Consider the following 27,743-nt stretch of genomic DNA (forward strand, 5'->3'; position numbering starts at 1 on the left):
CCCTCAGAGTGCAGGGACGGAAGGCGTAAGCTCGCAAGCAGGAAGAGGCGCCGGACGGCAGGCAGGAGACGAGGATGGCCGGGCTGTTGTGTCTGCCGGAGCCCCTCACGGCCCTGCAGCTGAAGCGGCTGGAGGGGCACAAGTACAGCGCCGCCGGCCGCTCCCTGCTGGAGCCCCTCATGCAGGTCTACTGGAACTGGCTGGTGGAGAAGGTGCCCCTGTGGCTGGCACCCAACACTATCACCTTGGTCGGGCTGGTCATGAATATTGTTACTACGCTGATTGTCGTCTACTATTGCCCCACGGCCACTGAGGAGGTGAGGAGGTCGCGGTGCTGCCATGTGTGCTATGTACAGGTGTGAGTGGCAGTGCCAGGTCTATCAGTGTACAGTCAGTACCTGCTACAGTGGCAGTGCCAGGTCTATCAGTGTACAGTCAGTACCTGCTACAGTGGCAGTGCCAGGTCTATCAGTGTACAGTCAGTACCTGCTACAGTGGCAGTGCCAGGTCTATCAGTGTACAGTCAGTACCTGCTACAGTGGCAGTGTCAGGTCTATCAGTGTACAGTCAGTACCTGCTATAGTGGCAGTGCCAGTCTATCAGTGTACAGTCAGTACCTGCTACAGTGGCAGTGCCAGGTCTATCAGTGTACAGTCAGTACCTGGTACAGTGGCAGTGCCAGGTCTATCAGTGTACAGTCAGTACCTGCTACAGTGGCAGTGTCAGGTCTATCAGTGTACAGTCAGTACCTGCTATAGTGGCAGTGCCAGTCTATCAGTGTACAGTCAGTACCTGCTATAGTGGCAGTGCCAGGTCTATCAGTGTACAGTCAGTACCTGCTACAGTGGCAGTGCCAGGTCTATCAGTGTACAGTCAGTACCTGCTATAGTGGCAGTGCCAGGTCTATCAGTGTACAGTCAGTACCTGCTACAGTGGCAGTGCCAGGTCTATCAGTGTACAGTCAGTACCTGCTACAGTGGCAGTGCCAGGTCTATCAGTGTACAGTCAGTACCTGCTACAGTGGCAGTGCCAGGTCTATCAGTGTACAGTCAGTACCTGCTATAGTGGCAGTGCCAGTCTATCAGTGTACAGTCAGTACCTGCTATAGTGGCAGTGCCAGGTCTATCAGTGTACAGTCAGTACCGGCTACAGTGGCAGTACCAGGTCTATCAGTGTACAGTCAGTACCTGCTACAGTGGCAGTGCCAGGTCTATCAGTGTACAGTCAGTACCTGCTATAGTGGCAGTGCCAGTCTATCAGTGTACAGTCAGTACCTGCTACAGTGGCAGTACCAGGTCTATCAGTGTACAGTCAGTACCTGCTACAGTGGCAGTGCCAGGTCTATCAGTGTACAGTCAGTACCTGCTACAGTGGCAGTGCCAGGTCTATCAGTGCCAGCCCTGATAACGTACACTGTGGAGTGTATCTAGCAGTGTACTCTTCCCAGTACATGCTATAGGGGCAGTGCCAGCTCTGATATCTGCACAATCCCCTGAAGACGATTTGCAGCAAAACATGTTGGGAGGCAGGGTGTGCGTCTGTATGCGTTTTTAAAACCGTAGTAAGCAGTTAGCCTACTAGAAGAAGTAGTGTCAGAGACTAGCAGGGTCAAACTGAAACACGATGGAGCAACCAGGGCGCGCACTCGCTGTATACTGCTACAAAGTTGCACAGTGTTGCGCTGAAATATAACAGCAACACCTTACACACTTTTGATGAAAAAAACTATTAAGGCTACTTTCACACTGGCGTTTTGGTTTCCGTTTGTGAGACCCTTTCAGGGCTCTCACAAGCGGTCCAAAACGGATCAGTTTTGCCCTAATGCATTCTGAATGGATAAGGATCCGCCCAGAATGCATCAGTTTGCCTCAGTTCAGTCTCCATTCCGCTTTGGTGTCCGTCTGACGAAACTGAGCCAAACAGACACACAATGTAAGTCAATGGGGACGGATCCGTTTTCTCTGACACAATCTGGCACAATAGAAAACGGATCCGTCCTCCATTGACTTTCAATGGTGTTAAAGACGGATCCGTCCTGGCAATGTTAAAGATAATACAAACGGATCCGTTCCGGACGGATGCAGACTGTTGTATTATCTGAACGGATCCGCTCTGATAGGGTACACCATGTATGTGACATTGTGCGCCAGTACATGCTATAGTGGCAGTGCCAGCTCTGATAGGGTACACCATGTATATGACATTGTGCGCCAGTACATGCTATAGTGGCAGTGCCAGCTCTGATAGGGTACACCATGTATATGACATTGTGCGCCAGTACATGCTATAGTGGCAGTGCCAGCTCTGATAGGGTACACCATGTATATGACATTGTGCGCCAGTACATGCTATAGTGGCAGTGCCAGCTCTGATAGGGTACACCATGTATATGACATTGTGCGTCAGTACATGCTATAGTGGCAGTGCCAGCTCTGATAGGGTACACTATGTATATGACATTGTGCGCCAGTACATGCTATAGTGGCAGTGCCAGCTCTGATAGGTTACATCATGTATATGACATTGTGCGCCAGTACATGCTATAGTGGCAGTGCCAGCTCTGATAGGGTACACTATGTATATGACATTGTGCGCCAGTACATGCTATAGTGGCAGTGCCAGCTCTGATAGGTTACATCATGTATATGACATTGTGCACCAGTACATGCTATAGTGGCAGTGCCAGCTCTTATAGGGTACACCATGTATATGACATTGTGCACCAGTACATGGTATAGTGGCAGTGCCAGCTCTGATAGGTTACATCATGTATATGACATTGTGCACCAGTACATGCTATAGTGGCAGTGCCAGCTCTTATAGGGTACACCATGTATATGACATTGTGCACCAGTACATGGTATAGTGGCAGTGCCAGCTCTGATAGGTTACATCATGTATATGACATTGTGCACCAGTACATGCTATAGTGGCAGTGCCAGCTCTGATAGGGTACACTATGTATATGACATTGTGCACCAGTACATGGTATAGTGGCAGTGCCAGCTCTGATAGGGTACACCATGTATATGACATTGTGCACCAGTACATGCTATAGTAGCGGTTGCATCCCTCGGTTCTCCAGAGTCCTTGTGTGTACAGCGCCATTACATTCTGTGATCATGTGACTGACTGGGCAGTTTACCAGGGCATGGTGCCAAGATTTTATGCAATAGATTCAGACTGCTGAGAAACACATTCATGAGAAATCATTACCCCGGTAAAAGCCCTTACAATAGAGTAGTAGGTTTACTGCAGTCCTATGCAAAACCTCAGGTAACATCCTGATGAGCTATACCAAATTGTAGCTCTGCTACATTTCTGTGCTTGAAATGAATACAGGGTTAACAGGGTTTGTCTTCTCCATTGTCACCTGATTATGTGTCACTGCCACCTCAGCAGTCACAGGCTGACAAATCCCAGGCCTGACCTGTCACCAGCACAAGCTGTCCTGGGGCATTGGATTCTAATATGATTGGGTGCAGGGTCTCCAACAGTAAGGTCCTGTGTACAGCGGGGCAGATGGCACCACACTTGTAGTATTAGAGGCACCCTATGGGCACATGGATTGTCTTTATGGGCACCATATCTTCATGCTTGTCCTATAGATCCCAGTACAGCCATGAGTCCTATAAACTGCTGGGCCATGTCAGCGTGAATTCCCCGGCCACCCTGCTCCTAGTTTGGATCCCTCCCATTTCTATTGACATGGACTCTGTTCCTTACACTGTATTATTAACCATAGGACCTCTACAAGTGGCTGGACATAGTATTTAGGAGAGGGAGGTTTCTTGCCCTACTCCTCAGCTCACCCATCGTGCCATCATGTCACTAAGGTGTTTTGCTGATCATATGCTATATGTAGGGATCTCAAGTCTCCCTGAAGTTCAGGGAGTCTCCTATTAGATAGCGGCTCCCTGACACCGCATGTGGAAAGGTTTATTGATAGCAGAGAGATAAGAGAAGTGACAGGACAGAGTTTAGATTACAGGTTGAATTAACCCTTTAGGGTCAAATTGGCTTCTCAAGGAGATCTATATGTTAAAGGCATCCCTTCTTCTGTATCATTCAGTAACTATAGAACTATTGAGAGAGATGTATTTTTTTAAAATACATTTACACATTTAACCCTCCATTTTAATTATATTATTTACCCCAGTGTTAAAACCCCCCCCCCCCCGGATGCATGTTTTTTTCCTACAGTGGGGTAGATAATTACACACAGGGTTCACTTGCTTCTTGTCAGCTCAGCGAATGAACCGAAGATTCGATTCATGAATCGGTTCATTTGAATGAACTGATTCAAATTAACCGATTCATGTGAAAGATCCGAACTTCCCATCTCTAGTTTACTCGCAGTAAACCTTTCCGGCAACCTGTAGCAGTGTCCCCTTCTCGGCGCGTGCGCACAGTGCAAGAAGAAGCCGATGCCAGCAGTCCGCAACGGCGCATCAGGCTGAGCCTGTGTGCACACGCGGGATCTCAAAGCGGGATGAGGGGAGGGAGGGAGAGGCGCTGCTGGGCACCAACGGCGATGCCTGCGGCCGGGCACCATGCATCCACAGACCTCCCCTGCTTGGGCACCTTAATTCAATGATTGACAGGTTAGTAAAACCTGTTTTTCCGCAGAATAAAGCCACAAATAGCTTCTATAAGACCACCTTAGAAATCAGAATGCTACCCTGGACATGAGCATATGTTTAGCTCACAGGGCTTATAGGTGGTGACAGAATCCCTTTAATCATATACATAAATAGGATAATTTGGGGCAGGGTAATGAGCCCAGTCCTCCACACCATAGAGCAAAGTGTGCAGATACTGCATAGGTTTGGAAAATGTAATAAAAAGTTTGTGAAAGAAAAAAAAAAGAGAACCTCCCTGAAATGAGAAGTGCACCTCCCCGAAATGAGGTTTTGCAGGTTGGGATGTCTGTATATGTGAAGTAAGAAATGTCTCATTGACCATGTCCTGTCCTTCTGACAGGACGGGGGAGTGTCGTATTCCTTTCTCTACTCAATCTTCAGTTTTGGCTAGTTAGGGTTGACCTCAGGACGGTTCATGTCAGGTCACTATTTCTAGCAGAGGTTATTGTGGTTCACATTTCCTTTTTGCAGAAAAGTCACACACAGCATGCTTTGTACTTCGGAAAGAGCTCGAATTTCACCCTTGCCACTACAAAATCTGCTTCTAGGCAGAGCGGATTTGTTGCGTACGTAAAAGGCCTCTATTACATGTCCATGATGACATCTGTGACAAGTTAGTCAGTGGTTCATCTCCATGTGTTATCCGTATTCCAAGTACACTGCCAGGCTGAAAACTGGTTTCCAGAGGACCTCCTACCAACGGTCCAAAAAAACCATAGACAAAACACGGGTGGCATCCGTATTGTGTCCGTGGTTTTCACAGACCCATAGACTATAATGTGCATGAGAGATCCGTAATCATGGACCAAAATAGGGCAAGCTTTCATGGTGTCACCATAGACCAACAGTCATTGGTAAACTACTGATGTGTGAATACACACGTTAAAGTCATTGCGTACGTGTGCTGTCCATGGAGACCACGGACAGCACACGTGAAAGAAGACTAAAGCCTTATTCACACATCAGTGTTTGGTCAGTGATTCCCATCAGTGATTGTCAGCCAAAGGCCTCATGCACACGACAGTTGTTTTTCTCGGTCCGTTGTCCGTGTTTCCCTTCAGCAAAAAAAATAGTGCATGTCCTACTTTTTTCACATTTGCGAACAAGGATAGGCCTTTATTACAAGGGATCTGTGAAAAAAGGCAGGGAGATATAAGTCATACAGTGATGTTCTGCTGACATTAGCACATCGCTAACGTCAGCCAGCTACATAACGATTTTTCCCATGACAGAAACCCTTCAAAGGGCGCCATTAGAAAGTTTCGGCAAAAATCAAGCCCTCCTATGGCTGGCTATGTGAACGGAAAAGTAAAAAATGTTGACGCTTGGAAGGCAGGGAGGAAAACAACAACAAAAATAAAAGGACTGTGGCACTCTAACTATAGATTGTCAGATCTTAAGCTGAGAACCGAAACGGGTAAGCTAGGCGCTGTAACTTTTTTGTGCATTTGCTTCATACAACGTTATGCTCTTTGCCAGGGGACTTTCTACTCCATGTAGTTATTTCCTTTTGTACATATCAAGTATATTAGGAAAATGGGCTGGCAACTCCAGTTAATGATCACTTGCCTTCTGTTGCCAGGCTTTACTCTCTATAGCAGGGCACTCCAGCTGTTGAGAAACTACAACTCCCAGCATACATACTTGCTCTTCTAAGAACTCTCATAGAAATGAATGGAGCATGCTGGGAATGGTAGTTTCAGGACAGCTGGAGTGCTGAAGGTTGCTGACCCCTGCTCTTTGACTTTAATTTAATTGCCTTTCACTGCAGTCTGCTGACAAATTCTCATATATCGCTCAGGACTTAAAGGGGTATTCCTAACGCATACAATGAAGGCATATCTCTAGGATATGCCCCCATTGTCTGATAGATGCGGGTCCCACCTCTGGGACCCGCACGTACAACAAGAACGGAGCGGGGAGAGCTGTGGCTGGGGTTCCCCGGGGTTCGTCCATCACCAAGCACTGCTCCCGCACAAGTGAATGGGAGCGCACAGCGCATGCGCGGCCTCTGCTCCCATTCATTTCTATTGGGCAGACGGAAATAGCCGAGCCAGCGCTCAGCTATTTTCGGCGGCCACATTGAAGTGAATGGAGCCCGGCTGCGCATGCACACTGCGGCCTCTATTAATTTCCCCGCTCCGTTCTCGTTGTAGGTGAGGGTCCCACCTCTATCAGACAATGGGGGCATACCCTAGCGATATGCCCCCATTGTATGTGATGGCAAAACCCCTTTAAGCCCACATTTATCATTCCCTTACACCAATTTTCTGGCATCAAAAAGCCCCAAATTTTAGTTTTTGGTGGGTGTGTGCCTCGCTGTCCAGCTTTCCAAAAAGTTAGCAGCAAGGCAGGTTTATTCTAATTTACCCCAGGAAATTATTCCTGAAATCTACACTAGCTGCGTATTGGCATAGATTCCAGCTCTGGTACAAACACCAGCTGGGATGCACCACAATTATCAACAGGGACATGACTCTGGATAATTGTGCTGCTTATGACATCAGTGGAGCAGAGATTAAGGCTACTTTCACACTAGCGTTCGGAGCGGATCCGTCTGATGTTTCATCAGACGGATCCGCTCCGATAATGCAGACGTTTGCATCCGTTCAGAACGGATCCGTCTGCATTATTACTTAGAAAATTTTCTAAGTCTGAAAGTAGCCTGAGCGGATCCGTCCAGACTTTACATTGAAAGTCAATGGGGGACGGATCCGCTTGAAGATTGAGCCATATAGTGTCATCTTCAAGCGGATCCGTCCCCATTGACTTCCTTATAAGTCTGGACGGATCCGCTCGCCTCCGCACGGCCAGGCGGACACCCGAACGCTGCAAGCAGCGTTCAGGTGTCCGCTCACTGAGCGGAGCGGAGGCTGAGCGCTGGCAGGCGGATGCATTCTCAGTGGATCCGCCTCCACTAAGAATGCATTAGGGCCGGACGGATGCGTTCGGGGCCGCTCGTGAGCCCCTTCAAACGGTGCACACGAGCGGACACCCGAACGCTAGTGTGAAAGTAGCCTAAGACTGGCGTAGAAAAATGAAAAGGGTTGTTCCTCTTCAGGGGGGCCTTTCTGCCAGATTTCCCAACAACCTCCACAGTCTCTGCATGTCAGTGACCCAACCCAGTGATATGACACATGGGGGACACATCACCACTGTGGGCAGTTATTGGCTGCTGTGACCATATCACCCGTGTCAAACACGAGCCGGGGAGCTTCCTTCTGCATCCCAGCCATGTGGGGAGGGGTCTGGCAGAAAGGCCCCCTGAAGATGAACAATGTCCGCTTTGTTTTTTGCTAGGGAGTGAGAAGGGGGATGATATTATTGTACAAGTTGTACATTCTCTTCCTGTTCACCTCGTGGCAGAGAACAGATCAATATTTCTTGAAATCCAGGTTCCAAAGGTTGTTGCGGTGTACGCTGCGGATACACGTTGTGCTGGTATTGGGAGTCACTAAGTGATTGTGAAGCTGTAGAATAAATAGAAGTGAATGAGTCTGCAGTCTTTAGGTTCAGAGTTTACATCTTGAACCCTTCTTTTTACCATAAGAAGGCTGAGCTATCATATCTTCTGTCAACAGGTCTTGCACAAGGTTCTATTTGTAAAGCTGCCAGGGCCAATGTAGGGCGTGTTCAGTCCTCCACTCGTGTTGGATTAGCCATATTCACAGGATCACTTCTGGACACCAGTACCATACTTGCTGTAATATTTCAGCATGATGCATGTATCAGGCCAACAACTGGACAGAGCTACTGGGCCCTTCTCATAATCCAAGATGTCACAAGCACATTGACTTTTCCTTCTAATAATGAGGGGTATGTGGAAAGGAAGGCATAGACATTGAACAATGTTTGTTGTGGTGACAGCTGTGAGCCTCAGTTCCCACCATAACATTACACTTCCAGCTTAGCCAAAGAGAAATGTTATTTCAATGGCATCAGACTGTCGGACACATCTGGTGCAGCATATGTCCAGAGAGGCTACTTTCGCACTGGCGTTTTGGCTTTCCGTTTGTGAACTCCATTCAGGGCTCTCACAAGCGGTCCAAAACGGATCAGTTTGCATTCTAATGCATTCTGAATGGAAAAGGATCCGCTCAGAATGCATCAGTTCAGTCTCCATTCCACTCTGGAGGCAGACACCAAGACGCTGCTTGCACAGTTTTACTGTCCGCTTGACGAAACTGAGCCAAACGGATCCGTTCTGACGCAATGTAAATCAATGGGGACGGATCCGTTTTCACTGACACAATCTGGCACAATAGAAAACGTATCCGTCCTCCATTGAGTTTCAATGGTGTTCAAGATGGATCCGTTTGGCTATGTTACAGATAATACAACCGGATCCGTTCTGAATGGATGCAGATGGTTGTATTATCTGAACGGATCCGCACCAAACGCGAGTGTGAAAGTAGCCTAACAAAGGCCTTAATGCTAGGTTCACATCTGCGTCCTGCATGCACAACTTTTTATCCAACCTACCGTGTTTTTCGCCCTATAAGACGCACTTTCCCCCCCAAAAAGTGGGGCGAATGCTGCATTTTTCCAAATTTTCAATGATACGCCGCGATGCCGCGCGGCGGGTGTATCAGCTGAGAGGAAGGAGGGGCTGGGGCCAGCATCTGCTTTTATAATGACAGCGGGGCCTGTGCAGTCACTGTATTCTACTACACTGGCCCCGCTCACTGTATATAATCTTATCTATATTTGTAGGCATTGTTAATATAGTTCAGGGTAATCAGCGCCTGTATACTTACAAGCGCTCGTAGCAGAGAGCAGGGAGGAGGCAGGCCGGCCCGTGTAGTAAAATACAGTCACTGCACGGGCCCCGCTGTCATTATAAAACCAGATGCGACCCCCACCCCCTGTATTGGGAGTCATTCACACCGCAGGGACACTATTATGGGGGGGATCTGTGGATGACACATAGCATAAGATGCTATATATATGTCATCCACAGATCCCCCCCCCCCCCTTATTTTCCTCCTCAAAAACCGGTGCGTCTTATAGGGCGAAAAATACGGTAAGCAGGCATTTCTGCCGAAAAATGACCGTATCCTCATCGGATCCCGTTATAGTCAATGGGGATCCGGCAGTTCATGGCATTATCTAGCTATGCTGGATACAATAAACTCTGACAGGCTGTTGCTCTGTCGGATTTCTGAACGCAGTTATGAATGTGCCAAGCTGACCATACACGTGAGAAAAGTCAGTCGAACCCTGCAATATCGACATATTGGCCAACACTATGACTTCGAAGACAGATCTTAAGAAGGATGGGGGATAAGCATGTTGGATTTCAGCATTCCGGATCCTTGTCCTTGCAGTAACTAAACCAGTACTACAATTACACCCATTGCCAAATAATATTGCACCAGGAAGAAGTTGTTGGAGTGGAATTAAACTTTCTATGCGTGAATGTAATGATGAGATATGTAAGTGATTAGAACTAGGGATGAGCAGGAGCTCCGTACAGTATTAGAATGTATTGGCTCTGATGAGCCGAAGTTATTGCTTCCAGAGACTTAGCGCAATAACTTCATAAATTAATTTGTACTGTAAAAAAACATTTCCCGAATTCGGGTTCAGTTCCAAGTGGTACCTGGTCTGTATAGTATTAGAACGAAGTTTTATGTAAATCGACTTCAGATGTTTCAATCGAATTTGATTCACTCATCCCTAATTACAACATTTAAAGGGAAAGGAGAAGATTATTAGGGAAAACTGTACAATTGAAAGGAGGCTCTAGTACCCTCATGGGCCACCTCTAGCCTGGATACAAGATGAGATACGGTTGGGCATGGAGACATATAGGTTCCATGTGGTATCCTGCGGCACATTTGTCCACAGGTGTTACGGCTGGGCCTGCAGATCCTGCGCATTTCTAGGTCACTGAAGCTGGCATCCCAGCTGGTGTCTTAAACGCTCAATTGGCAATCAATCTGGTGACCGGGCACACTAAGGCCTAGTTCACACGAACGTTTTTTTTTGCGAGTGTACGGGCCGTTTTTTTGTGTTCCGTATACGGAACCATTCATTTCAATGGTTTCGCAAAAAAAACTGAATGTGTTCCGTATGCATTCCGTTTCCGTATTTCCGTTTTTCCGTTCCGTTGAAAGATAGAACATGTCCTATATTTGTCTGCAAATCACGTTCCGTGGCTCCATTAAAGTCAATGGGTCCGCAAAAAAAACGGAACACATACGGAAGTGCATCCGTATGTCTTCCGTTTCCGTTCCGTTTTTGCTGAACCATCTGTTGAAAATGTTATGCCCAGCCCAATTTTTTCTATGTAATTACTGTATACTGTATATGCCATACGGAAAAACGGAACAGAAACAGAAACACAACGGAAACAAAAAACGGAACAATGGATCCGTGAAAAACGGACCGCAAAAAACTATAAAAGCCATACGGTCGTGTGAACTAGGCCTAAGGAGGAGACATTCCTGGGAGATTCTTGTGTGGGGGAGCATTATACTGCTGAAAACTGCCAGTTGGAAGCCCTGCCATAAGTGGCAACACATGGCTGCAGGGTGTCCTGTTCATATCACTGAGCTGTTAGCATCCAGGCTCGGACTGGCCCACAGGGGTGCAGGGGAATCCCCCGGTGGGCCCCTGAGCAAGGTTGGCCCCTAGTCTCCCACCCCCTGCACAAGTGGCACATAACACATTAGATTTTGTACACTACATACATATATTCAATTTACAGCACATCAACCAGCTTATGTTCATATAAAAAACTTGTTAGATTATTTATTATATTTGAATGTATCCGTACGGTGGGCCCCCAAAATAAATTTTACTGGTGGTCCCTAGGTACCCCAGTCCGACACTGTTAGCATCCCTCGTATCGGGGGACAGTGTATATACAATGGCTCCACAGATCATCATACCAGTAGTTGGGGCAGTGTGGTGTTCCACAGCAAAGGCAGGATTAAAGGGTTTCTATCACTTGGTATCACATATTTAGGTGTCAGACACTAGCGATCCGCTAGTGTCTGCTCTAACAAACCATCCTAATATAATAGGTTTTGGGGCAGCCGTTTTGCTAAAATAACAACTTATATCTATATGCTAATGAGCCTCTAGGTGCTATGGGGGCGTCATTAGCACCTAGAGGCTCTGTCTACCTTCATAAACTGTCACCGCCCAGCGCGTCCCTCCAGCCCGCCCATCTCCTGCTGAATGCGATCCTCCCCGTGCGCGTCTCTGTTCTGCGCATGCGCAGTGAATGTCTGACCGCTTCCCTGCTCAGACATCTCCACTGCGCCTGTTCCTCGGAGCACTATGATGTCATCGGCGCAGGCGCAGTGGAGATGTCTGAGCAGGGAAGCGGTCAGACATTCACTGCGCATGCGCAGAACAGAGACGCGCACGGAGAGGATCGCATTCAGGGAGATGGGCGGGCTGGAGGGACGCGCTGGGTGGCGACAGTTTATGAAGGTAGACGGAGCTTCTAGGTGCTAATGACGCCCCCATAGCACCTAGAGGTTCATTAGCATATAGATATAAGTTGTTATTTTAGCAAAACGGCTGCCCCAAAACCTATCATATTAGGATGGTTTGTTAGAGCAGACACTAGCGGATCGCTAGTGTCTGACACCTAAATATGTGATACCAAGTGATAGAAACCCTTTAAAGCGCTCACCACGAGGCAAACCTGACCGTTGTCTGATCCTACACAGAACCTGGATTAATCACTAAAGATGATAAGGTTCCAGTCCATAGCAGTCCAGTTTCTTGTTTACAACACCACTGCAAATGAAGGCAACAGTGGCTGGCTGTCAATGGTAGGACACATAGTGGCTGCCATGACACCAAATGTCATTCTGCTAAGCGCCTGGAAATGGTCAGACCAGAGACGGGTGTGTAATGAAGGTGCCACCTGTGTTTGGATGGTGGACAACAAAACTGTGTTAGCTACTTGTGCTTGTTGGTGGATCAAATGATCATCTCTACTTGTGGTCTCTCTGGGCCATCTGGAGCCTGTTATTCGTGCACATGTCCTCATGTAACCACTGCTCCCAACACCTAACAGCTAGCTCAGGACAGCCTAGATGGTGGGCAATTTGTCGAAAAGATAGCTCATCAGTATTAAATTTCTGGATAACTCCTTTAATCAAAAGGCAAGGAGGACAGCGACTTACTGATGTACAGTAGTAGGTCTCTGTTGACATACAGAGTGGTCATTATATGACAGTATTAGCATGCCTTCTATGCTTTGAAGGTGCAGTCTTTGACATCTGATGTCGGGAGAGATAGGTTACTGCTACACAGTCAGTTTGTCCTTATCCATAGAGCTTGATTCTGTCAGTAAAGGCATCCAGCTTCAAATCTTCATAGCCAGATGGACCCAAATGAACTGGATGCATGGAGGGCTCTGATTTTCATTAAGGCCAGATTTCTAGTTGCCATAATGACTCAAGTGTATTCAGCCCTGATTTATAATATTCAACATTCAGAATGTAGCTAAATAAAGTTCAGGGATCCAGTATATGCTGCATGTTCACTGCATTGCGGTTACTCTCCACTAGCCTCGCCTAGTCAGTGTTTTCTTTGTACATTATGCACTTTTGGGCTGGATGGATATTGTAATACAATATAATAATATATAATAGTATTTACAATGATGGGGCAGTATTCTAGTTTATGAACAAATCGACAATACATTGTTTTACTGTGTACATTCGCTTTATATGTGAGCACATACATTTTGTATACTGGGAGATGCCAGCATGAGGTACCTATATTGGGAGGTTTATACAGATTTCTGGAGGAAATGTTCACTGTTCCTGTTCTTTGTAATGTTGTAAAATTCTTTCTCATGCCAACAAGTTTCTGTTTTGCCACAGGCGCCAGCATGGGCACTTCTGCTTTGTGGTATGGGCTTGTTTGTGTATCAGTCATTGGATGCTATTGACGGGAAACAAGCTAGAAGAACGAACAGTAGCTCCCCACTAGGGGAGTTGTTTGACCATGGATGTGACTCCATATCAATAGGTAACACTCCTCTTCACTGAACTTGATTCTGTCTGTGTTTCATAATCTTTCTATCACTTCGTTTTGGTTCTCCAGTTTGTTACTGAGATGCTACAAATGAGTAGTGAGTTCTGTGTTGTAATGTTTGTTCTTTTCCCATGCAGTGTTTGTAGGAGTGGGGACGATAGCAGGAGTAGGTCTTGGAACCATGCCCAGCTGGATGTTTTTCTGCTGCTTTATCAGCATGTTCATGTTCTTTTGTGCCCAGTGGCAGACCTATGTGTGCGGTACCCTGAATTTCGGATTGTAAGTTGATTTTGTGGTGTATACTTTTCTTAATGCTTTATCGAAACATATTTAATATGTGTTTGGGAGCTAATTCACTAATATACAGTGAGGAACAGAAGTATTTGAACACCCTGCGATTTTGCAAGTTTTCCCACTTAGAAATCATGGAGGGGTCTGAAATTCACAATGTAGGTGCATTCCCACTCTGAGTGACAGAATTTAGAAATAAAATTCAGGAAATCACATTGTATGTTTTTTTTTATTTATTTTTTATTTTTTATTTATTCCCCCCCCAGTACAAAATGCACAAATAAAACAATTTAACAATACAAAAATCCAGTTTCCTTGGTACACAATCTACCAAGACAGTCAATATAATGAGATGCAGTAAGCAAAAACACTAAAGAGCTAATAAGTAAAGTATTTCTATTTTGGGGGGTACCCTAGCCCCAAATTAAATTTCACATCACATTTATTTCAATGTAGCCGGATTGATTGTCACCCGCATTAAGTACATTCCCCCCTCCCCCCCCCCCTTCCTCCTCTCGGTGGTCCTCTCGGTGCCCGCCACTGGTGGTAGCTCTCCTCTCTCTCTCCCTCACCTCCCCTTCCCTACCCAGGCGGCGCCACTCATCCGTTGCTAGCCGCATGTTCCTCGAACCTCTCAATCCGTGCAAGTAAATTTTTCCACTCCATAATGTTTGGTGCTTTTTTTGATCCCCACTCTCTCGCAATAATCACTCTTGCTACCATAAGACCTCACATCCAAACCCCTTTTTTTCTTTTTATCTCTAATTAGTGGAGGCATGCTACCTAGGATGGCCACTTCCAGATTGAATGGAAGAGATATTAAAGACTCTGCACTTGTTGCATTGTATGATTTTTAAAGAATTTATTTGCCTTGCACTGCTGAACATAAGTATTTGAACACCTGAGAAAATCTGTGTAAATATTTGGTACAGAAGCCTTTGTTTGCAATTACAGAGGTCAAACGTTTCCTGTAGTTCTTGACCAGGTTTGCACACACTGCAACAGGGATTTTGCCCCACTCCTCCACACAGATCTCCTCTAGATCTGTCAGGTTTTGGGGCTGTCGCTGAGCAACAGGGAGTTTCAGCTCCCTCCAAAGATGTTCTATTGGATTTAGGTCTGGAGACTGGCTAGGCCACTCCAGAACCTTGATATGCTTCTTACGGAGCGACTCCTTGGTTATCCTGGCTGTTTGCTTTGGGTCGTTGTCATGTTGGAAGACCCAGCCATGACCCATCTTCAATGCTCTGACTGAGGGAAGGAGGTTGTTGCTCAAAATCTCACAATAAATGGCCCCATTCATCCTCTCCTTAATACAGTGCAGTCGTCCGGTCACCTTCGCAAAAAGAACCCCCAAAGCATGATGTTACCACCCCCATGCTTCGCAGTAGGGATGGTGTTTTTGGGATGCAACGCATCCTTCTTTTTCCTCCAAACACGACGAGTTTAGACCAAAAAGTTCTACTTTGGTCTCATCTGACCACATGACTTCCTCCCATGCCTCCTCTGGATCATCCAGATGGTCATTGGTAAACTTCAGATGGGCCTGGACATGTGATGACTTGCACATGGGAACCTTCCGTGCAATGCATGATTTGAAATCATGATTGCGTAGTGTTCTACCGACAGTTACCTTTGAAACTGTGGTCCCAGCTCTCTTCATGTCATTGACCAGCTCCTCCCTTGTAGTTCTGGGCTGATTCCTCACCTTTCTTATCATCAGTGATACCCCACGAGGTGAGATCTTGCATGGAGCCCCAGTCCGAGGGAGACTGACAGTCGTCTTTAGCCTCTTCCATTTTCTAACAATTGCTACAACAGTTAATCTATTTTCACCAAGCTGCTTGGCAATTGCCCCGTAGCCCTTTCCAGCCTTGTGGAGGTCCACAATTTTGTCTCTGGTGTCTTTTGACAGCTTTTTGGTCTTGCCCATGGTAGTAGTTGGCATCTGACTGACTGACTGTGGGGTGGACAGGTGTCTTTAAAGAGCTCAGACAGGTGCTACTAAGTTAGATTAATGAGTGGAGTAGAGGTGGACTTTTTAAAGGCACAGTAACAGGTCTTTGAGAGCCAGAATTCTTGCTGTTTCTCAGGTGTTCAAATAATTATGTTCAGCAGTGCAAAACAAATACATTCTTTAAAAATCATACAATGTGATTTCCTGATTTTTATTTTTTATACTGTCTCTTCGAGTGGGAATGCACCTACAATGTGAATTTCAGACCCCTCCATGATTTCTAAGTGGGAGAACTTGCAAAATCGCTGGGTGTTCAAATACTTCTGTTTCTCACTGTATACCAGACTACACAATCACTTAGCAAAGATAGGCTACCTGCCACACATGGAGTTATGCTTCATAAGAAAAGTGCTGCTAGATATGTGAGGAAGCCTTTAATACCAGGCCCAAATGTTTCCTTACATTTTGTGCTGTCTTAGGCGAGGTACTAGTCGGAACCCGAAGCAGAGTTCGGTTTCAAGTTTTAAAGTGGTTTTCCACTTTAAAAATCAATTACCGAAGTTATTCAACAAAGTCACACGCAACTTGGTTAATAACTTACTTCGGCTCATCGTAGCTCATACATTCTAATACTGTACGAAGACGAATCTCCGTACAGTATTATAACGAAATTCTGAACAAAGCGACTTTCGGATAAAGCATCCTGAGTAAACATGCAGATGATCAGCATGAATTTCCATGCGGATTTCTGTGCATTTCTGCACCAAAACCGCTCAAAAACTACATGTCTTACTTCTGGTTTTTGGTGTGCATGTGATGTGGTCTTGCTGCAGATCTCACCTTTCCATTGAAAAGGGTGAAATCTGCACCAAAAATCGCACCAAAAAAGGCTGGACAACCCCTTAAATAAGTTGTCATTTAATTTAACTGCATAATTGAAAATCATGGGAAGACAATGCTGTGTCGGTAATTGAATTTAGACCACCCTTCATGCAGGTGAACCAAAAGGGCTAATACTAATGACAGCTAGACTGATCTTTAGAAATAAGTTAATTCATGCAGCCACACATTGGTGGGAGACTGGGGGCCATGATTTGTTTCTCTGTCCTAGTCATGAAATGACTGCCCAGCTTTGAGTGACAGGGCAAGGCAGGGGAGATGTAATCTTGCCTGGCCCTGTGTTCTCGCAAGTGCACCGGTGCTTCAGTACATCCCTTACTTGCCAGTGCTGTGTAGTACAGATTACTTCAGCCATGGCAAGCGTCAGGGCTGTCCATCTCACCTGCCTGGCCCTGTCACTCAAAGCTGGGGGCAGGGCTGACGCAATAAGGAACCAAGCTTCTGGTGCAACGGTGATGCCCTCATTGCATCAAACAGCTCATTTGTATGTCAAAATCAACAAGGAATGTGGGCACTGATTGGGATGGAGGAAAATGCGTTGTAGTCGGACCAGAGCACATCTGACACATGACTTAGATTACTACGGCGTTATGTGGTGATAAATTCCTTTTAAATGTGCATGAAAAAAGTATGGAATTTCTAGGTCATTTTCCATCTTTTTAACATATTTGTTTGACAGATGGGCATATCTTTCGAAACATTTTGGGTCCGCTGGAAAAACATACATTATTAATTACATTTTTATTTTTTTCTAGTTTTTAAAAAATCCTTACCAGGTATTTTTCAAATACATTTAACAGACGGAAACACAAGCCCTAATTTATGAAGGCTGGCACCTGGTGCCTCGGCCTTGATGGGGCCTGTGCTGCTGGAGAAGGCATGTAATATATGATGAGATACTCATCATAAATTACCTGCCTCCTTTTGCACCGGAATGAAATTGGAAGCAGCTTAGAGCTGCCGTAATTTTTAGTCATTCGTTTCTGGCATAAATGCATATGAATTAACTGGGAGCTGATGACCCCACCCTTGCAACACCATGCCCTCTTTTTGCAGACTTGGTGAGATCGCAAGTAGAAAAGTTGCAAATGCATTGAAAAGTATTTGCCGACTACTGCAGGACTGAATAGCATGGTATGCTCTGTTATTCTGTCCTATGAAGAAGGACATAGATAAATGTATGCACTTTTGAAGCACATTTGTCCACATTTATAGAGCGATATGTTAACGAGACGTGAACGCCCCTTTATTCTCCGCAGTCCTCCACTACCACTCCCTCAACAGCCCATATAACCATGCAAGGATACATTTTATGTGAAATAGGTGCAAATGTAGGTTTTAAAAGAGATTTTTATTTCACTAAATTGTAAATAATATCTGAAAATGTCATTTCTCTCTCCAGCATTGATGTAACAGAGCTGCAGCTTTCTGTGGTAGCAGTGTTTATGCTGTCTGCAATTTTTGGAACTTCGCTTTGGGACTATGAGGTAACGTGTGGACTAGTAATAGGCTTTCATACTGTGTATGTTAAAGGGGACCTTTCACACTGAAAGGCACTATATTATGGAGCAGGAGGAGCTCCAGTGTAAGTGGGTGTCCTACTCATTGATTGACATCTATCTCTGACGTAAGTTTGTTAGACTGCTCACTAGACTCCTAAGCATAGAGAGAGCAGAGTCATAAAACGATATACTTGCTCAGCTCCTCCTGCTCTATAACATGCTCCCTGCAGATAGAACTATATGTAAAATGTGCTGCATCTGAAAGATGAAATAAAATGTAGTTCTTGTAATGTTCAAAACCGTTTTGTGTGCTTTTCCGGGACCATTCTCATTCCCTTATCGGGAATCCTGTGCTCACTTTCTCTATTATGTTATGCTTTGCCTATCTGCCACTTCATTGGCACTGATCTGGCTCAGAGATACCATATGAGGTACCTCAGAGTGAATCCACCAGTTACCAGTATATTCGATGCACACATGGCTGGTGGTGTTTGTCCATTTGGATGTGCATGTGTTAGAGTGGAGCAAGCAAATTCCAACATCCTTCTCTCCCCCGACATCTGCCGCCATGGGGAAAGTGAGGACACCCACATACACATGAGATGGTTGGCTACAGGCTGGTGTAGACTTCAGCTATAACTTATGCCACTTTCTGGTGAAAGTTATAGTAAATCGGGTGGGCGTAGTCCCCTCTGGCTAAGTGCCACCCCTTTTATTGGCATTTTGTGCCAAGAAACTTAAAATGTCGCAAATTATGGTGCACGTATGGCATGCACCGTAATTTACAACTTTTATACAACATAATAGTGGCATAATGCCCGTAATAAGAATCTCTCATCTTTTTTTTTTTTTTTTTTTGTGGGTAGTTTTTAATTGGATGCAGTCTCCTGCCACTACTATTAATAATTGGGGCCCTCTGCTGTCAAAGATATTTTACCCTGTGCTAAAGGGAAGACACTCGATGGCTATTGCAGGCTCCTGTCACACAGACGTAACTTGTAATTGGCACCCATATTATCCAATGAGCACTTTCTATTGTAGTATGGGAAAGTGCTCATTGGGTACTTAGTGGCTCCTGTCACACAGTTTCAGGCTATGTCTGGATGAACTGCATTAGCTAGGGAGTCTTCTTTATAGTCCTGCAAGGGCTGGTCTATCAATTGCCAGGAGGCATGTACCGAATGAAGGCCGTGGGTTGTCCACCCCTGCCTTACACTTTTTAGGAAACAACCCCAACTACTAGGGTTCATCTGCTCAGCAACCCCAATGTTGCTTATTTTTCCTGCAGTGCCTTTGCAGGGACAGCGCAAAAGTCCAATGGTTGAGCTTTTTTTTTTTACTGCTAGCTGTTTGAGAATGCTGGTTTACGCCATAAACTGGCATCTTGGCACAGAGACCTCTAAACTTTCAATCTGAGGCACTTATTTGTCTTTTTTTCACTTTCTGCTGCCAATGGAAGATTTGTAAAGACCAAAGAATTTCCAGGTATTTATTTTAATGGTTGTTTCATGAAAATTAGTATATATTATTAAACACTTTATTGAAATTACTAAATCAAATATTGCAATTTCAAACCATTTACTAATGAGTTGAATTAAAGTGAGAGGTGTAAAGTGGCAGTGCTGGGGCAATGTCTGGTTCTATCCAGGTGCTACTTAGATGGTGCTGTCTGGGTTAGATCTCTGGTCTCGATGCCCGACTTCAGCTTCTCTATGACTTTGTTGCATCCACTATCACGCTATATTATACAAAAGTGCTAATAACTAGGGAACTACCGTATATTCTCGGGGAATGAATATGCTGTAGTGCAGTGGTCTTCAGCCATCTTTTGAAAAACTACAACTCCTAGTACATCCTGACAGCTGCCAGAACAGAGCAGTAGGACACTAATGTAAATGAGTTCAAAGAAACAGTATGGATTAACATACCAATGGTTGTCAGGGCATATTGGGAGTTGTAGTTTCTCAATGGTTAGAGGCGAGCTACGACTTGGAGCCCACTGCATAAGCGTATTGCTACACTTAAAGGGGTTATGCAGGGGGCTCAGGATAGGTCATCAATATCAGATCAGCGTTGGTCCGACACCCAGCACCCCCACCGATCAGCTGTTTGAAGAGGAGGCGGTGCTCACATGAGCGCTGCTTCCTCTTTAAGATTAGACTGCGCATTGTTTCACTTGCGGCATCCCAGTGTTATTGCAATTTCTAGTCCTATTCAAGTGAATGGGACAAGCAATTGTGATTACTGTCCGCCGTTTCTACAAGTGAAATGACGCCCAGTGTAATCTTGAAGAGGTAGCACCGCCTCCTCTTGAAACTGCTGATCAGCGGGGGTGTCGGATCCCCACTGATCTGATGTAGGTCATCAATATAAACTCCCTGCACAACCCCTTTAAATTTAGTAACAACATCTATAATTTAGTCTTGTTAACACTACTCTAACCAGTTGTAGATTTCTATGACCCCCCCTCCCCCCACACACAAAAAAAAAACATTTTAATATAAGCTTTCAAATGCCCCAAATAAAAACCACAGTAAAACACATCATTAAAGGCACTGCTAAACTGTGTGTGTGGACCCAGCCTTACCCATTGTATGTTTTCTTTGAAGATTCCTATGACTGGGTTGCCGATTAAAGTCCTTCCACTTATGGGGATTGTGTTAGGATCAATTTACTCCTGTAGCAACTATTTCAGAGTCATTCTTAATGGTGGAGTAGGTAAAAATGGATCTACTGTAGCAGTAAGTATATTTTACATTTACTGTATGATATGGATGCATTTTACACATTCATTTAGTTTAAAGGTAGATTACAAAAACTTACAATATTGGGTCAGAAATAGATAAAAATTGATTAGTATGTCTTTGGCTATTGTTAATTTTCATGCACTCTAGCCTCTGGCAGCTACCATGAAAGCCCATAAGCACCCAGTGATCTTGTGTGGGGCACAAGTGAACTTACAGAGGGTTTCTATAGGAGTGACGAAGCACTGTTTACTTCAGTCCTATCGGAGTGGATGGTGCAGTGATCCAACACATGCACCTTTGCTCCATTCAGAAACTGTACCCTTCATTCTCTGGATCACAGGGGTCTTAGTGGTTGGACCTCCTGCATTTTCATTGGATAACCTCTTCAGCATGTTACATTACGCTGGTAGCTCTAGTTTACTAGTTATGAAAAATTGTCTATTTACTGCTAAACAGGCAGATAATCTGTAACAAGTGGAGACTTGATATAGCATGTACATTTACATGCTGCAGTTATGTAAAATGACTGTTCCCCACAGCATGCATTATTGGCATCAGCACGCCCCCGACAAACAATGATTTTTATGCATTTGCTTGTTTGTCAATTGATCACTGGTAATGATTGGGAATGCATATTTGTTCAATTTGTTCAGCTGAATAACCTGGTTTGTCATTTTTCTGTCTCTGGTGCTTGCAGGGCTGTGGAGTCGGTAGATAAATGCTCAGACTCCTCAGTTTTTGGTACTTCCGACTCCCCGACTCCGACTCCTCTGTATTTAATATGCGAATGTATTTTATACATTCCTTGAAGGAAAGAAAGGCAACATACATGTCATTACCACCGAACTACTGGCTAGGAAGCTGCTGCCTTCTCCTTTGTGTGCTGATCTTCTTCTGAAGATAGGGCAGTGGGAGGATCCAGGAAGGGGCATTTATTGTAAAACATGATTTCCCTAGTAGAATCCCATAGTCATGTTTAAAGTTTAAGTTAACAATCTGAGTTTACAAGTTTTTATAGCCTTAGCTGAATGACAGCAGTTTTTCAAATGGTTTACAGCTTCAGTCTTGAACTATTGACTACCCATTCCCTTCAGTTATACAAGTGTCTCTAGTCCTGCAAACAACATAGTTACCTAATCAGTTATCAGTGAGAGGCTAGGTTAACCATGGGCGTTGCGTTCCCTGTAACAGCGGAACACAACACAATGGAAAGTATTGCCGCTCCTTAACTGTGCGTGTCGTGCCATATAGTGAAGCATATGAAAAGCATGCTTCTTCATGGTCACTTAACGTGTTCGTTTTGCGGTAACGTGACGCACTGCATGCATTGGCCTTTATTCTTACAGTAGAGAAGTACCGTATTTTTCGCAAAAGTGGGGGAAAAATAGCAGTGCGTCTTATGGGGGCGAATGCTGCGACCGTCCGGTGAATAGGCTGAGAGGGAGGAGGGGCTGGGGGGCGGTATCTGTTTCTGTAATGGCAGCGGGGCCCGTTGCAGTCACTGTATTCTACACCGGGCCCCGCTCACTGTAGTATACGGTAATCATATCTAACTTGTGGGTATTTTTAAAGTATTCCAATCATCTTAAATCTACTTACTACTAACTTCTTGGCAGTCAGGAGGCCGGGTGGGCGCTCGTAGCGTAGCTCACTACGTCACGCGCCTGCTCCGCCCACTTTATGAATGAAGCAGGCACCGGGCCCCGCTGCCATTACAGAAACAGATGCCGGCCCCCATTCACTACACAGGGACACTGTTATGGGGGGGGATATGTGGATGACACATAAGATAAGATGCTATATATGTGTCATCCACAGATGCCCCCCACAATGATCCCCCATAACAGTGCCACCCACAGACCACCATTAGTTCAAAATATTTTTTTTCTTATTTTCCTCCTCAAAAACCTAGGTGCGTCTTATGGACAGGTGCATCTTATAGGGCGAAAAATACGGTAATTAATTTATAACTTTTTGTGAATTGGGACATTTAAACTTGCTTTTTAAATTTTTTATTCCAATTTAAATCTAGTAGGAGTCTGAGTCGGTTCATTTTTTGCCGACTCCGACTCCTCGACTCCGACTCCACAGCCCTGGGTGCTTGTAGACTGTTCTGTGTAGTCTTTCACCAATCACATTGACTTGCGCAGCAGAATATGTGGGAGGTATAAGAGGCTGTCATCATGTAAGGGAAGCTGCTAAATTATGTATTCCAAGAGGGCTGGACAGGGACTGCTAACCTTTTGAGCAACTGTTTTGTAAAATCTATAGAAAAATGTTGAAAAAGAAGAAACCAATGCACATAAATAACCTCTTTCCGCCCTCTGACAGGGAACAAGTGTGTTATCTCCTGGTATTCACATTGGTCTGATTCTTGTATTGGGACTGATGATTTACGTAAAGTCAACAACAGACTTATTCCATCAGCATCCGTGTCTTTACACCTTTACCTTTGGGTTCGTGAGCGCCAAAATCACTATTAAGCTTGTGGTAAGTCTCTGCATAAACTTTTTGCTGAATGTTTTAGTGTCACTGTAACTTTTTTTTTATGTGTCGAGGAAGTGATTAGGGGTATTTTTGTAATATGCTTTATTAGACGATTTTGTATTTTTCCTTAAAAAAAGAAACTGGCTCTGAAGTTGCCCCTTAACAATGCTGTCTAAATGAGAGTTGCTAAGAAAAACCCATCTTTAGTGTTCAGCACAGTAAAGTACTGTCCACAGAAGATGCTCAAAGCGAGACAGCCTCTATAGGCTCACTGCCGCCCTGGTACTGATACTATAGAACTGTCCTTATGTACTATATAACCACTGCTTCCTGCCATCTGTACTGTCAGTGGGGAGCGCCGACAATGTATCTCTTATCTCTATCCCCAGCATGCTCACCAACTGCCAGGGAAATACAGCCGAGTCTGGTAGTCAGCGCTCACCAATGACAATCGGTATAGAAGGCAGGGAGACTGGAAGAAGCTGTATGTATATAACATGTATGCATATATCTGTCCCTACATACTGTAGCACTGCTTCTCTCAGTCTCCCTGCCTTCTGTACAGATTGTATGTCAATGGGGAGCGCTGACTATCCGGTCTCCTGTATTTTCCTGGCAGTAGGATAGAGATAAGAGATACATTGTCGGCGCTCCCCACTGACAGTACAGATGGCAGGAAGCAGTGGTTATATAGTACATAGGGACAGTTCTATAGTATCAGTACCAGGGCGGCAGTGAGCCTATAGAGGCTGGCTCGGTCTGAACATCTTCTGTGGACAGTACTTTACTGTGCTGAACACTGAAGATGGGTTTTCCTTAGCAGGACCCATTTAGGCAGCATTGTTAAGGGACAACATCAGATCCAGTTTTTTAATTTAAAAAAGTACAAAATGCCTAATAAAGTTTATTACAAAAATAATTATACTCAATTTCCCCACACATTAAAAAAGCGTAAGTGACGGTTACACTTTAAGGCTTTCTTATTTCACTTGTAATATTAGGGTAGAACAGATTATTCTTTACACTTAGCTTGAAGTTAATAAACCTGTATAACTTGTATAAAGTTAAAGCTACATCTGAGGCATAAATTAATATTACATCTATCCTGGTCTACAGAACAACGCAGATGGTATCGTTTTCAGAGTAGTCTTACATAGTATTACACTAAAATGTGTAATAGGAGTATATAAATGTGTGTAATATAGATCATGTTCTATAATCTCAGCTTATAATAACTTCTTTCAGTTGGCCCACATGACCAAGAGTGAACTATATCTTCAGGATTCTGCATTTATTGGACCAGGCCTTCTGTTTCTTGATCAATATTTCAACAGTTTCATTAATGAATACATTGTTTTATGGTTGGCACTCGTAAGTAATTCTTATTGAAATGACGTGTGATCCTTGAACTAATGTCCTATATTTGTGTATATTAATGGAGTGAAATGGCAGATCTTTAAGGTTTAAGTTTAACCTTACCAAAGTCTCTGGATACAGAGAACTGCAAGTGCAAAGTTTTCCAGAAGCAGAGTTTTGCAGGACCGTGTTAGATATGGTTTGCTAGAACTAAATATATACACTACCGGAAAAGATAAAAAGGGCACCTAAAAGGAGCTAAGATAAGTCTATTTTACAATATGGCAGTGCTGACATATATTGAGCAAAGTAATATCCTTACTTTACATACGGATGCTCCACAGACTTTTTGGTCTGAAATCACTGTTTTCCAGGTGTCCTTTTTTTTTTTTTTTTTTTCATTTTCCACTAGTGTATATTAATTGTGTATCTTTTATAATATTTTATTTTTACACCAGTAATCATAAACCACCTAGTCCCTCAAATACACAAGTATATTGTAATAGTGACAATATAAATCGGTATATAAAACTACATAGTATTATAAACAATTTAGATACAAGTATATTTCTCATGTTTTTATTTTGTTTGAATACTTGCTAGTGTGTAATTGTACATAAAATGAGGGTAATATTTAATCTGACATGTCTTCTTTATTGAGATTGATCTTCTCTGTCTGAACACAGGCTGGATGTAACATTTCAAAGCAACAGGTGTAAAATAATGTGCATTTATGAATACAGTACTGGTACATGTAACTTGACTGCTCCTCTTTCTTTTTATCTTTTAGGCTATTTCGTTGTTTGAACTGCTGAGATATTGCATAGGTCTTTGCCTGCAAATTGCAACACACCTGCGAATATCAGTCTTCAGAATCCCCCCTATGCCATCTGCAGAGCAGGTTCAAAATCAAAAACATAGTGACTGACTGCTAACACAAGTGGAGGAAAAGAAACATTGAGCAATTATTGCATGCTGGGTTTTATAGTACTAAGCAGTAAAAAAATCAATACGATGCAGGTTAATTATTGTCTAATAACTTGACAATTAGTGCTCTAATTAAGCAAAAGATAATTGAAATCTAATCCTTTGGGAGATACGCACAATAACTTTTTTTCCCCACATCCATCCTGATGTAGAGAGGAGGGACATTGTTACAGAAACAGTAAATACCTCTCAGCTTCAGTGACCACATCCGCCCCACATGTGGTGGGTTCTTGCTGGTTCAGAAGTGTGGTTTATATGGTTTGCATTATAATGGAATTCCCAGGGGTTTGGATGCCATGGCTCTGTGTAAATCACAGACTGTATTTTGTTTTTTGATAGAAAAGTTGGTTTGTGAGTAAAAGTATTAACAAACCTATGCTAAAGTATTTTCCAATTGTTTCACAATCTGCTATTTTGTGACTTGCTCTTTATTGAGTTAAACGTTTTAAATATTTTGCTATTCTCATGAAATTGTTACGTTTCTTCTCCTCCATATGGGCAGTTCTAAATTTTGGTATTTAATATTAAGAGGAAATTTGTTTTATTAAAGGGCATCTATCAGCAGATTTGTACCTATGAAACTGACCTGTTACATGTGCACTTGGCAGCTGAAGACATCTGTGTTGGTCTTATGTTCATATGTGCCCGCATTACTGAGAAAAATGATGTTTTAATATATGCAAATCTCTAGGTGTAACGGCAACGCCCCCGTTGCTCCTCGATGCTAATTTGCATATATAAAAACCATGATTTTTATCAGCAATGTGGGAACATATGAACATGGGACCAACACAGATGTCTTCAGCTGCCAAGTGCACATGTAACAGGTCAGCCAGTGTCATAGGTACAAATCTGCTGACAGATGTCCTTTACTATTTCTATTTATTTAGAAAGTGAATTAATTCTGAATTTTCAGAAAATTTATTTTGCAAGGATTCCAAATTCCCATGTGTGACCTGAGATGCTTCTGGACCAACAATTTTTTTTTATTTTCTTTTTGCAAATAATAATAATCATAGTTTTAAAGCAATTTACAGTATTAATAATCTGGAAAACAATCTTTTTTCTGAAACATATTTGTGCTCGCCATACCTGCATGTTCTGTGACGCTAATAATTTATTTTCTTCATAAAAGGAAAAACAAAGAAAAGGTTTATTCATCAGAATTATGTTTTTATGTTTAATAAATGTTTTATTAAATATACATTACTGCGTTGTGCTTGAAATTGTGCACACTTGCACAACTAGTGAACAGACTAACACTTTTGCTCTGCCATGTGTCAAAATAGCCTAAATATGAAAATATGTAATACAGCAACATACAGTGTGTAAAAGATTTCTTCCATATTTTTTTAAAGAGGATTTTTTTTTAGCAAAACAGTTTAGAAGACCTAAGATCACTACATATCTAGTTAAACAGAAAGAAGAGTGTGTGTGTTTGGTATCTGTATAGGAGGGGGTGAGGCGTATGGACAAAAAAAACAGACCTTTTCTACTCTCATAGACTCTGTGTAACAAATATTTTTACTTTTGAACATAACCTTTACATAACAGTGAACTATTTAGTTAGGTCAACCAAACATAATTTTCTAAAACATGACTTAAAATGCAACTTTGTGTATTTGGTGGATAATTATATATTATATGTTACATAGGTACAAGTTATTCCGTCAGGGAGCCATCAGAATAACATTGACTGAAGAGACTTTCGGACACTTGCCATCTCTTGATGTTGCTGGCAGAAGAAAAAGGACAAATATGTTAAACTATTTTTATACCTATTTCATATTTTCATAATAAAGCTTTCTGGAAAAATAATTATGAGCAATGTGTCATATCACAATGGATTATTTGACCTTGACTT

At 43.6% G+C, this 27,743-nt stretch overlaps 1 protein-coding gene across 1 annotated transcript; it reads left to right on the forward strand.

Moving 5' to 3' along the window:
• Positions 1-27,697, forward strand: CHPT1 (choline phosphotransferase 1). The gene is made up of 9 exons (XM_040407633.1): positions 1-317; positions 13,499-13,646; positions 13,790-13,931; positions 18,203-18,287; positions 20,912-21,043; positions 23,381-23,539; positions 24,782-24,907; positions 25,683-25,793; positions 27,535-27,697. The coding sequence occupies exons 1-9, from the start codon at positions 75-77 to the stop codon at positions 27,577-27,579; spliced, it is 1,191 nt and encodes a 396-aa protein (XP_040263567.1). The 5' UTR covers positions 1-74; the 3' UTR covers positions 27,580-27,697.
• The last annotated feature ends 46 nt before the right edge of the window (positions 27,698-27,743 follow it).

This window comes from Bufo bufo, chromosome 1 (assembly GCF_905171765.1).
Source record: "Bufo bufo chromosome 1, aBufBuf1.1, whole genome shotgun sequence".
Taxonomy (NCBI): domain Eukaryota; kingdom Metazoa; phylum Chordata; class Amphibia; order Anura; family Bufonidae; genus Bufo; species Bufo bufo.